Source organism: Palaemon carinicauda, chromosome 8, assembly GCF_036898095.1.
Source record: "Palaemon carinicauda isolate YSFRI2023 chromosome 8, ASM3689809v2, whole genome shotgun sequence".
Classification (NCBI taxonomy): Eukaryota; Metazoa; Arthropoda; class Malacostraca; order Decapoda; family Palaemonidae; genus Palaemon; species Palaemon carinicauda.
Genome location: NC_090732.1, coordinates 2,798,147 through 2,810,993, shown reverse-complemented (window position 1 = coordinate 2,810,993; position 12,847 = coordinate 2,798,147). Strand labels below are relative to the sequence as shown.

Sequence of the window (12,847 nt, the reverse complement as noted above, 5' to 3'; positions counted from 1 at the left end):
GAAGAGACCAATCCAGTAGAAACGCGTCTATGTGGATTGCTTCTGTATCTAGGACTGGAGAGCAATAGATTGGTAACCTTTTGGTCAACGAGGAGGCAAAGAGGTCTATGGTGGGTTGACCCCAAGTAGCCCAAAGACTCTTGCCCACGTCCTTGTGGAGGGTCCATTCCGTGGGTATCACCTGACCCCTCCGACTGAGACAGTCTGCCAAGATGTTCAAGTCCCCCTGGATGAATCTCGTCAACCGGGAGATGCCTCGATTTCTTGACCATAAGAGAAGGTCCCTTGCGATCTCAAGCAGCGTGAAGGAGTGTGTGCCTCCTTGCTTGGAGATGTACGCCAAAGCTGTGGTGTTGTCTGAGTTGACCTCTACCACTTAGTTTCGAAGAAGCTTTCGAATATCATCAAGGCCAAGTGGACTGCTAATAGCTCCTTGCCGTTGATGTGCATGCTCTTCTGCCTTGAGGTCCACAGACCCGAGCATTCCCGACCGTCCAGGGTCGCACCCCAACCCAAATCCGACGCGTCTGAGAACAACACGTGGTTTGGGTTCTTGACTGCTAGGGATAGTCCCTCTCTCAGACTGATATTGCTGTCCCACCATTTCAGGCATGCCTTTACTGGTTCGGAGACTGGGAATGATACCGTCTCTAACGTCTTGTCCTAGTTCCAGTGAGAGGCTAGATGGAACCGGAGAGGCAGAAGGTGTAGTCTCCCTAGTGAGACAAACTGCTCCAGGGATGAGAGAGTCCCTACGAGACTGTTCCAACTCCTGACTGAACAAACGTTTTCTTTTCAGCATTAGTTGGACTTCGAGCAGGGCTTGTTCTATTCGGTGGCAGACGGAAAAGCCCGAAAAAACTGGACTGCGAATCTCCATCCCCAAATATAGAATAATCTGGGATGGGATCAGTTGGGACTTTTAGGTTGACCAAAAGTCCCAACTCCCTGGCCAGACTCAACGTCCAATGTAGATCCTGCAGACAGCGAAGACTGGACGATGCTCTGAGAAGCCAGTCGTCCAAGTACAGGGAGGCTCGGATCCCCGATAGATGGAGGGATTTTGCCACATTCCTCATGAGCCTCGTAAACACGAGAGGAGCAGGACTGAGGCCAAAGCACAGGGCTCAAAACTGGTACCCCACATTCCTGTAAACAAACCTCAGAAACGGTTGGGAATCCGGGTGTATAGGAATGTGGAAGTATGCCTCCTGAAGGTCGAGAGAGACCATCCAGTCGCCTTCCATTAATGCTGTCAAGACAGCCTGGTAGACTTCATCGTGAAGTTTGTCTTGACAATGAACACATTGAGCGCACTTGCCTCTTACGTACTCCTGCAGTGAACATGGCTGCCAGATCATTGGAGCCATCCCTGAGGGACTTGTTCCTGCAGAGAACGTGGCTGTCAGATCATTGGAGCCATCCCTGAAAGCCTTGTTTATGCATGACATAATTGTACAGCAAAACTTCAAACGCTCGAAAAAAAAACTCCTAACAGGAGATGGTCTAGCTCTGAAGTCGACCATAAAATCTTGGAGCGTCTCATGGCCAGGCGCCAGGGAGAGTCTATGAGGTTTGAGAAGTCTATCTGGGCAGAGGCAGGAACTCCCAAGCCGAGAACTTCTCCCGTGTCATATCAGACTCTTGCTCTATAAGCCAGCTTAAAAGTAGGGAAAGCAAAGGCTGTCTCCCCCAAACTCCTCCTGGTGATAAACCAGTCGCCTAGCAAACGTAAAGCTCTCTTAGAAGAGCGAGAGAGCACTAGCTTATAAAACAACGGCTTCGAAGTAGCTAGGCCTAGTGTAAACTCTGACGTTTAGGCTAACGAGGAGCAGCAGTTACAAAAAGATCCGGACAAAGATCCTTAAAAATCAGCATGATTTATTTAAAGTCCATAGAGGGCTGAGCAGCTTTAGGCTCCTCTCCGTCTGACTGAGTCCTCAAGGGAATATCAGTAGGAGGGGGAACAGCAACTTCCTCATCTGAAGGAACCTTGTCCGACAATAGCTGAGTCTCAAGCAAGGGAGAGACCTGCCGTGGTGGCAATGCTTGACAAGCAGAGTCCACACGCAAAGGAGCAACAGTAGCAGTCAAGGACGCTATGTCATGTAACTGCTTAAAGGACTGACCAGCAACAACCAACAGGTGCGGGAGGACGCTCGACGTCAACTCGAGACTGCCTTGACTGCCTAGACTGAGCAGTCAAAACAACTCTTGACTGCGGTGCTTGACGCTCAACGTCAAAACAAGTCAACTTCGCTGGTTGGCGAACGTCCTGAACGTCAACAAGAGCATGCGGCAGCGGCTGAACGTCCACAAGCGGCTGAAAGTCAACACTGGACTGCATCGAGTGAGGCTCTACAAAACGTGACTGACGTGACTTTGTAACGTCAACGTCAACAGGACGAGCAAAGGTTCGTTTGGGCGGCTGACGGCCAGGATCTCGATCAGCTAAGCGGCGAGGATCATCGTGAACCTGCTCAGCAGAATAGTCCTCCATAAGAGAGGCAAGCTTATTCTGCATGTCTTGCCGTACAACCCATTTAGGATCAACGGGAATGGTTGCGGTAAGAGACGAGGGTAACGTCTGTGACTGCAAAACCTTGCCTACAAAAAGACTCTCGGAGCCTGTGTTACGCTTTTGTTTAGGCGGCGAGCAGTCTTCCGATGACTGCATAGGGTCAGAGCTGTCCTAATAGTTAAAACCAGGACGCTGGACCTGTCCTGAAAGGACTGACTTTCGCTTAAAGGGCCTCGAAACCTTGTTCCACGGTTTCTTATGCGAAAAGCCTTCGGATGACGAGGAGAAAATCGTCTCGCTCGTCTTATGGTAGGGGCGGTGTTGATGAGACACGCCTGAAACCATAGAGGGAATGTCTGTTCGCTGATCAAGTCCTCTCGAACCCATAAGTCATACGACATTACTTCACCCCTGGGCTTGGGAGCTTGCAAGAGGTCTCGGACTAGGCGAACGACAGGCACGAACAGACGAACCCTCGGTCGCAACACTGATAACACTATGCGCAATTATCACTTTATCACTATGATTTTCTGTTTTGCACTTATTTCACTGAAATCGAATTTTTTAACAATTCACATTAGGTATGAATAAAACTGATTTCTACCTGAAGCACGCAATTCTACCCTCATCAAAAGGTTATAATTGCAAAATCAGTCGTATAATGTAAGCACATTAATACAAGCAAAAAACAGTAAACATATTTTAAGATAAAAAGATCAGTGGCTGGGAAGGAGACTAAACACTAGTTCATTCAAAACTACGTTTTCAATCTCTCACCGTACAGTGCCTTGGGACGAGAATAAAAACTAAAAACGTTTTATCCTTTCTCCCCGTACAGAGACTAGGGACGAGAGTATAAAAAAAAAAAAAAAAAAAAAAAAAAAAAAAAAAAAAAAAAAACTGACTCGAGAGCAACGTTACTCGCTTGGGACGAGAATAAAGATCGGAACGTTCTCTCTCCTCTCTCTCTCTCTCCGTCTCTATCTCTCTCTCTCTCTCTCTCTTGATTTCGCACCGAAGAGAAGAGCCCACTTACCTTTCGTCAATAAACAGGTTATTTGACCAAAGGAAAAAACTGAAAGGTTTTTCAATTAAAAAGTTCCTTTAAAATAGTATTTAAAACATTTAAGCTTTGAAAGAAGAATGAACAAAACGTCAGAATCGATTTACTCTTTCTGCAAAGTGAAACCGTGATACTCTCTCTCTCTATCGTAACGATAGAGCGCAAACTGGGTAGCATAAATAAACTAAACGTTAGTTCATCTTTGAAACAGTACGAAGACTATTCAAAGAAAATCTTTCATAAAATATCTACTAAAAAATATTCATTTAATAAGTTTTAAATCATTTGCTCTGTAAAAGTTATTTACGATTGAAAGGGCTCAACGTTGTTTAACTTCGGTTTCCAAGTTAGGACCGCCTACTCTCAGGAAAGGTCGCATATAAACAAATCATTAAAATTTATCTTGATGTTTATTATAAATGGAAAGCTAATCGAAGAGGCCTAATAAATACGGTTGAGATATAAAATATATAGAGGAAAATCTATAATTAATTTATGACGTGATAAGATAATTGCTAAAAGCCTAAAACACACTTCCGTACTAAGGGAAGGGTCGGCCATTTAAAAGTCAAAGAAAGTCCAAAATCAATCCAAAGTCATCAAAAATTAAATCTATCCAAAAACAAGTTCAAGATTTAAGTTGAAGATAAAACACCTGCACTGCGAAAGCTCAAACCAAAAGGAAGTACTTCACCAAATATGTTGAGAAAACTCCAGGTTATACAGCGAGTATTGATACGTCTTGTCGTTAAGGCCGACAGAGAAAAAATTGGGTCTGTTTACATGTATATGCGGTATCTGGCCGATAGTTGGCGCTGGTGGGCACACCCGCAACCTTCATAGCGATCGCTCGCGAGTTTTTGTGTGTGTTTTCTGTCGAGCCGCTGGAGCAGCAGCTATTATATATTCACCGGCTAAGTTAAATATTTAAAAAATCCCATCCATCAACCTTCTCGAAAATCATCTACGTTTCAGGAAAAGTAATCCTGACGTAATTAAGAGCATCCTGTACATACAGACAGACTTACATGCTGAGCCTCCTCAATGAATGCATCAACACACTGCGAATAGCCTTTAAAGTGAGACAAAATAGCTGCTATCTCTTTCATGCGTTCCTTGTCGCCAGCACGATGAGCCTTAACAAATTCCATGATGAGCGACCTTTCTATTTCATCATATTTCTCGGAGATCTTTTGTTTGGCGTTCTCGAACCTGCAAGCACAAAATAAAGTTGATTATACATTTTAAATCTAGCAACAACCCAACTACATAGCACTTGATGCATTTATTACCACTCCGAAGCATCTCAATTTATCAACTCTTATTACAACTTTCAATAATTTAGTTCCTCTGGTTCTGCACAAACGGCAACTTTAAACTTCTGTTCCTTAAGACTCGCCAACATCAACACTGCATACTGAAAGATGAAAGTTATTATATTTGAATATTTATTAAAAACGGACGTAGTTTTTCGTATCATTTATCGTCTCCCTTTTTCTTGCTGAAATTTTTTTTTATGTTGGTTGCTTATTGCTTCTTTGTGATAAAAACTCACTCGCCCCTGAAAATGTCTTTGTGTTAGAATTGGAAGATTGAGAGCTACTCACTCTGGTAAGAAAAGCTTTATAGTTACTACTATTATTGCAGCTAAAAAATTGGTGTGTGTGTGTCATATCCACAAGTCAATCAGAAAGATTCATTACATAATAAGTTCTAGTTTACGTGAGAATACTAATCTGAGAGATTGAAAAAAGTTTTCCAGTCCTTTAATAACAAACATCAGTTACCACTTAACTTATTAGTTACACTAAAAGGCATTGTTTTTACACTTTATGGATAAATATCTTTCAATATTAAGTAAAATGAGTCTTTTGTATACTGTAATGATAAATAATATTCAATAATAAGTAAAATGAGTAGTCTGTACACTGTATAGATAAATATCTCCAATAATAATACCCTGTAACCTGTGCATCATTTATATAAATGTCAAACATACATTTCAGCGAAATACTTACTTTCCAGACGGAAGCTCTTGGGCGATCAGATGCAACTTCTGTATAACATCTGCTGCTTCATATATCTGCATAAAAAAAATTGAAAAATTATATTAACTAAAGAATTAATTTCAATAAAAAAAATATGAAGACACCCTGAAAAGAAAATAAAGTTACAAAAATCACATGTAAACTGGGGGTGTGGTAAAATATATTCCTAAATTAACCTAGAGGAGATGGCCACTTCTTTATTTTTTTATAGGGCACTCATGAATTGCAGGGCCAAGGGACAGTGACATTGCCCTATCGAATAGAACAATGCCTTAGAGAGTGACCATACATACATATCATCAGCACCCAAATCCCCTCTCCACCCAAGCTAGGACCAAGGGAGGTCAGACAATGGCTGCTGATGACTCAGCAGATAAACCTATATGCTCCCCCAAAAACCCGCATCCTTAGCTCACGTGGATGGTGAGGTTGCAGCGACCAAAGAAACTAAGGAGTCTGAGCGGGACTTGAAACCCAGTCTGGCGTTCACCAGTCAGGGACGTTACCACATCGGCCACCACAATCACATGGGACCTGAATATTACTTGTCTTCACTCAAGTGAACCACGATGGGTTTGAATATTACTGAACAGTTTATGAAAAAAATAAATAAAACTTCTTAGTATTGTGCAGAGATATTTTTCAGTCTTAAGTATACAAAAGGTCCCAAACTTACAAACACTCAGAGATACAAACACAAATCCAACTGAAAATAACAAAGATAAGATAAAGAAATACTGTAAAAATGTTATTTTTATAATAAAATAAATTTTTGAATATACTTACCCGGTGATTATAATAGCTGCAACTCTGTTGCTCGACAGAAAACTCTAAGGTAAAATTCGCCAGCGATCGCTACACAGGTTGCGGGTGTGCCCAACAGCGCCATCTGTCGTCCAGATACCCAGTACTCAATGTAAACAAAGAACTCAATTTTCTCCTCGTCCCACTGCGTCTCTATTGGGGAGGAAGGGAGGGTCCTTTAATTTATAATCACCGGGTAAGTATATTCAAAAATTTATTTTATTATAAAAATAACATTTTTCAATATTTAACTTAGCCGGTGATTATAATAGCTGATTCACACCCAGGGGGGTGGGTAGAGACCAGCAAAATATGTTTACATTATTATGAGCTAAGAATTTTTATTTCATTTTAGAAGTTATCAAAATAACAAAAACAAAATAAATAGGTACCTGGTAAGGAAGTCGACTTGAACAATTACTCTGCCTTTTTAAGTACGTCTTCCTTACGGAGCCTCGCGATCCTCTTAGGATGCTGATCGACCCCTAGGATCTGAAGTATCAAGGGTTGCAACCCATACAAAAGGACCTCATCAAAACCCCTAATCTAGGCGCTTCTCAAGAAATGACTTTGACCACCCGCCAAATCAACCAGGATGCGAAAGGCTTCTTAGCCTTCCGGACAACCCAAAAACAACAATAAAAACATTTCAAGAGAAAGATTAAAAAGGTTATGGAATTAGGGAATTGTAGTGGTTGAGCCCTCACCCACTACTGCACTCGCTGCTACGAATGGTCCCAGTGTGTAGCAGTTCTTGTAAAGAGACTGGACATCTTTCAAGTAAAATGACGCGAACACTGACTTGCTTCTCCAATAGGTTGCGTCCATTATACTTTGCAGAGATCTATTTTGCTTAAAGGCCACGGAAGTTGTTACAGCTCTAACTTCGTGCGTCTTCACCTTAAGCAAAGGTCGGTCTTCCTCACTCAGATGTGAATGAGCTTCTCGTATTAACAATCTGATAAAGTCTGACCAAGCATTCTTTGACAAAGGCAAGGATGGTTTCTTAACTGAACACCATAAAGCTTCAGATTGGCCTTGTAAAGGTTTAGTACGCTTTAAATAGAACTTAAGAGCTCTAACAGGGCATAAGACTCTTTCTAGTTCATTGCCTACGATCTCCGATAAGCTGGGGATATCGAAAGATTTAGGCCAAGGCCGAGAAGGCTGCTCATTTTTGGCTAGAAAACCAAGTTGTAGCGAACAAGTGGCTTTTTCTGACGAAAATCCTATGTTCTTGCTGAAGGCATGAATCTCACTGACTCTTTTAGCCGAGGCTAAGCATACCAGGAAAAGAGTCTTAAGAGTGAGATCTATCAGGGAGGCTGATTGTAACGGCTCCAACCTGTCTGATATGAAGAATCTTAGTACCACGTCTAAATTCCATCCAGGGGTAGCCAAACGACGCTCCTTGGCGGTCTCAAAAGACTTAAGGAGGTCTTGCAGATCTTTATGTTTGGAAAGATCTAAGTCTCTATGCCGGAAGACCGATGCCAACATGCTTCTGTAGCCCTTGATAGTGGGAGCTGAAAGGGATCGTCCTTTTCTCAGGTATAAGAGAAAAACAGCTATTTGAGCTACAGAGGTACTGGTCGAGGATACAGAAACTGACTTGCACCAGACTCGGAAGACTTCCCACTTCGATTGGTAGACTCTAATGGAAGAAGCTCTCCTTGCTCTAGCAATCGCACTGGCTGCTTCCTTCGAAAAGCCTCTAGCTCTCGAGAGTCTTTCGATAGTCTGAAGGCAGTCAGACGAAGAGCGTGGAGGCTTTGGAGTACCTTCTTTACGTGTGGCTGACGTAGAAGGTCTACCCTTAGAGGAAGACTACTGGGAACGTCTTCTAACCATCGAAGTATCTCGGTGAACCATTCTCTCGCGGGCCAGAGGGAAGCAACTAACGTCAACCTTGTCCCTTCGTGAGAGGCGAACTTCTGCAGTACCTTGTTGACAATCTTGAACGGTGGGAATGCGTAGAGATCCAGATGTGACCAATCTAGGAGGAAAGCATCTATATGTATTGCTGCTGGGTCCGGGACTGGAGAGCAATAGATTGGAAGCCTCTTGGTCAGCGAGGTTGCAAAGAGATCTATGGATGGTATTACCCCAAGTGGCCCAAAGTCTCTTGCACACATCCTTGTGGAGGGTCCATTCGGTTGGAATTACTTGCCCTTTCCGACTGAGACAATCTGCTATGACGTTCAAGTCGCCTTGGATGAACCTCGTTACTAGGGAGATGTCTTGAATTTTTGACCAGATGAGCAGGTCCCTTGTGATCTCGTACAACGTCAGTGAGTGGGTACCTCCTTGTTTGGAGATGTACGCCAAGGCCGTGGTGATGTCCGAGTTAACTTCCACCTCTTTGCCTCGAAGGAGAGACTTGAAGCTTTTCAAGGCCAGATGTACTGCCAACAGCTCCTTGCAGTTGATATGCATGCTCCTCTGACTCGAGTTCCACAGTCCTGAGCATTCCCGACCGTCTAGTGTCGCGCCCCAGCCCACGTCCGATGCGTCCGAGAAGAGAACGTGGTTGGGAGTCTGAACAGCCAGGGGAAGACCCTCTCTTAGGTTGATATTGTCCTTCCACCAAGTCAGACAAGACTTTATCTTTTCGGAAACCGGGATCGAGACCGCTTCTAGCGTCTTGTCCTTTTTCCAGTGAAAAGCTAGATGGTATTGAAGAGGACGGAGGTGTAGTCTTCCTAGTGACACAAATTGTTCCACGGATGACAGCGTCCCTACCAGACTCATCCACAGCCTGACTGAGCAGCGTTCCTTCTGTGAACTGTCAACAACCATGGGTGCGCGAGGAAGCACAGCGTCAACCCGAGACTGTCTAGACCGTCTGGGTTGTGCAGTCAACACCCTACCGGGTTGCTGAGGTTGACGCACTGCGTCAAAACAAGTCACCTCTGCTGGTTGTTGAACGTCCTGAACGTCAACAACCACCTCCGAGCGTCGCTTAACGTCAACGTGCGGCTGGCAACCCACACTGGGTCGCATCGGTGGAGGAACCACCTCAACTGGCAGACGCGAGTAGGTTACCTCAGCGTCAACAGGGCGCACAACCGACCGGTTGGAAGGTTGTTGGCCAGAAGGTTCGGTAGCAACCTTCTCCGCATTAAAGTCCTCTATCAAGGACGCAAGCTTGGACTGCATGTCTTGCAGCAAAGCCCATTTAGGGTCTACGGGAGCAGGTGTGGCAACAGACGGGGTTAGCGACTGAGGCGGTACCGTTTACCATCCCTGAAAGCCTTGTTATGCGTGACATAATTGTACAGCAAAACTTCAAACGCTCGAAAACAGCTGTGAAGTTGACCTGTAAACAACTTGGAGCGTCTCCTGGCCAGGCGCCAGGGAGAGTCTACGAGAATTGAGAAGTCTATCTGGGCAGAGGCATGAACTCCCAAGCCGAGAACTTCTTTCGTGTCATATCACTCTCTCGCTCTATAAACCAGTTTAAAAGAAGGGAAAGCAAAGGCTGTATCCCCCAAACTCCTCCTGGTGAAAAACCAGTCGCCTAGCCAACGTAAAGCTCTCTAGGAGAGCGAGAGAGCACTAGCTTAAAAACAACGGCTTCGAAGTAGCTAGGCCTAGTGTAAGCTCTGACGTTTAGGCGAACGAGGAGCAGCAGTTACAAAAAGATCCGGACAAAGATCCTTAAAAAAATCATCATGATTTAATTAAAGTCCATAGGAGGCTAAGCAGCTTTAGGCTCCTCTCCATCTGACAGAGTCCTCAAGGGAATATCAGTAGGAGGGGGAACAGCAACTTCCTCATCTACAGGAACCTTGTCCGATAAAAGCTGAGTCTCAAGCAAGGGAGAGACCTACCGTGGTGGCAATGCTTTACAAGCAGAGTCCACACTCACTGGTGCATTAGTAGCGGACCAGAACGCAACGTCATGTAACTGCTTGACAGTCTGTGAACTGTCAACAACTGAACTGTCAACCACAACAGCGTCCCCTCGAGACTGCTTTGACTGCCTAGACTGAGCAGTCAAAACAACTCTAGAATGCGGAGGTTGACGCACAGCGTCAAAACAAGTCAACTCCGATTGTTAGTGAACGTCTTGAACGTCAACAGGAGCCTCAGCAAGTGGCCTAACGTCCAAATGCGGCTGAAAAACCACACGAGACCGCATCGAGTGTGGTTCTAAACAACCTGACTGACGTGACTACGCTACGCCAACGTCAACAGTAAGCACAAAGGAACGTTAGGTTGGCTGAAAGCCAGGATATCGATGAGATAAACGTCTAGACTCAACGGACTAATCGGCAGAATAGTCTTCCATAAGGGAGGCAAGCATATACTGCATGTCTTGCCATACAACCCATTAAGGATCAACGGAAATGGTTGTGGTAAGAGACGAGGGTAACGTCTGTGACCGCAACACTTTGCCTACAAAAAAAGACTCGGAGTCTGTGTTACGCTTTTGTTAGGCGGCGAGCAGTTATCCGATGACTGCATAGGGTCAGAGCTGTCCTAATGGTTGTAACCAGGACGCTGGACCTGTCCTGAAAGGACTGACTTTCGCTTAAGGGCTTCGAAACCTTGTGACAGGTTTCTTATGCGAAAAGCCTTCGGATGACGAGGAGAAACAACGTCTCTCTCGTCTTATGGTAGGGGAGATCTTGGTAAGATACACCCGATACCATAGAGGGAAAAACGTCTGTTCGTTGGTCAAGGCCTCTCGAACCCATAAGTCGTTTGACATTACTTCTCCCCTGGGCTTGGGAGCATGTAAGAGGTCCCGGACTAGGTGAACGACAGGCACGAACAGACGAACCCTCGGACGCAACACTGTAACACTTTGCGCATATCACTTTATCACTTCGATTTTCTGTTTTGCACTTATTTCACTGAAATTTTTACTGATTTCTACCTGAAACACGCAATTCTACCCTTCATTAAAAGGTAGTAATTGCGAAATCAGTCGTATAATGCAAGCTCATTAATACCAGCAAAAAACAGAAAACATTTAAAGATAAAAAAAAAAAATCAGTGGCTGGGAAAGAGACTAAACACTAGTTCATATAACTACGTTTTCAATCTCTCACCGCACATAGCCTGGGGACGAGAATAAAAAACTAAAACGTTTTATCCTTCCTCCCCGTACAGCGACTAGGGACGAGAGTAACACGAGAACAACGTTACCCGCTTGAACGGAACGTTTTCTCTCCTCTCTCTCCCTCCGTCTCTATCTCTCTCTCTCTTTCTCTCTTGATTTCGCACCTAAGAGAAGAGCCCAATTATATTTCGTCAAAAAAACATGTTATTTGACTAAAGGAAAAAACTGAAAGGTTTTTCAAATAAAAAGTTCCTTTAAAATAGAATTTAAAACATTTAAGCTAAGAAAGAATGAACAAAACGTCAGAATCGATTTACTCTTACTGCAAAGTGAAACCGTGATACACTCTGTCTCTATCGTAACGATAGAGCGCATGTTGAACGTCCTGAACGTCAACAACTGCGTAGCATAAATAAACTAAACGTTAGTTCATCTTTGAAAACAGTACGAAGACTATCAAAGAAATTCTTTCATAAAATATTACATTTAAAAAGTTTTAAATCCTTAGCTCTTTAAAAGCTAATTACGATATAAAGGGCTCAACGTTGATTAACTTCGGTTTCCAAGTTAGGACCGCCTACTCTCAGGAAAGGTCTATATAAACAAAACGTTAAAATTATTTTTATATGTTTATAATAAATGGAAAGTTAATCGAAGAGGCCTAATAAAGGCGGAGAGATATAAAATATATAGAGGAAAATCTATAACGTGATATAATTACTAAAAGCCTAAACACACTTCCGCTAAGGGAAGGGTCGGCCATTTAAAAGTGAAAGAAAGTCCATACTCTCTTTGTCACCATAATTAAATCTATCCAAAACGAGTTCAAGATTTAAGATGAAGATAAAACACCTGCATAGCGAAAGCTCAAAACTAGAATAGTGTACTTCACCAATTAGTTGTGAAAACAAATCCAGTTTAGCAACAGCGAATAAGCACGTCTTGTCGGGAGCACGACAGAGAGAAAAATTGAGTTCTTTGTTTACATTGAGTACTGGGTATCTGGACGACAGATGGCGCTGTTGGGCACACCCGCAACCTGTGTAGCGATCGCTGGCGAATTTTACCTTAGAGTTTTCTGTCGAGCAACAGAGTTGCAGCTATTATAATCACCGACTAAGTTAAATATTGAAAAAACATTATCATCATTTAATACATCAAACAAAATGATATCTATTTCATATGAAACCTGACTATTTGTTGACTTTTGTAGCTGGAAATCATAGGCATTGGATTCAGGTTAGGCATACCCTAGGACAAAATTGAACAAACTTCGACTACCAGACTTCTTGGAACATATTAAGTTTGAAAGACAAGGACCTTCTGTACTTTTTGATTGC

The 12,847-nt window shown here is 43.4% G+C and overlaps 1 protein-coding gene across 1 annotated transcript in view; it reads right to left on the bottom strand.

Moving 5' to 3' along the window:
* The window catches only part of Sec10 (Exocyst complex component Sec10), an 83,644-nt gene that overhangs the window by 27,640 nt on the left and 43,157 nt on the right, over positions 1 to 12,847 (bottom strand). Inside the window, exons 5-6 of the mRNA XM_068378401.1 lie at positions 5,603 to 5,667; positions 4,613 to 4,796 (exon numbers count right to left, since the gene is read on the bottom strand). Coding sequence (XP_068234502.1) covers positions 4,613 to 4,796; positions 5,603 to 5,667 — 249 coding nt within the window. The remainder of the gene's footprint in view (positions 1 to 4,612; positions 4,797 to 5,602; positions 5,668 to 12,847) is intronic.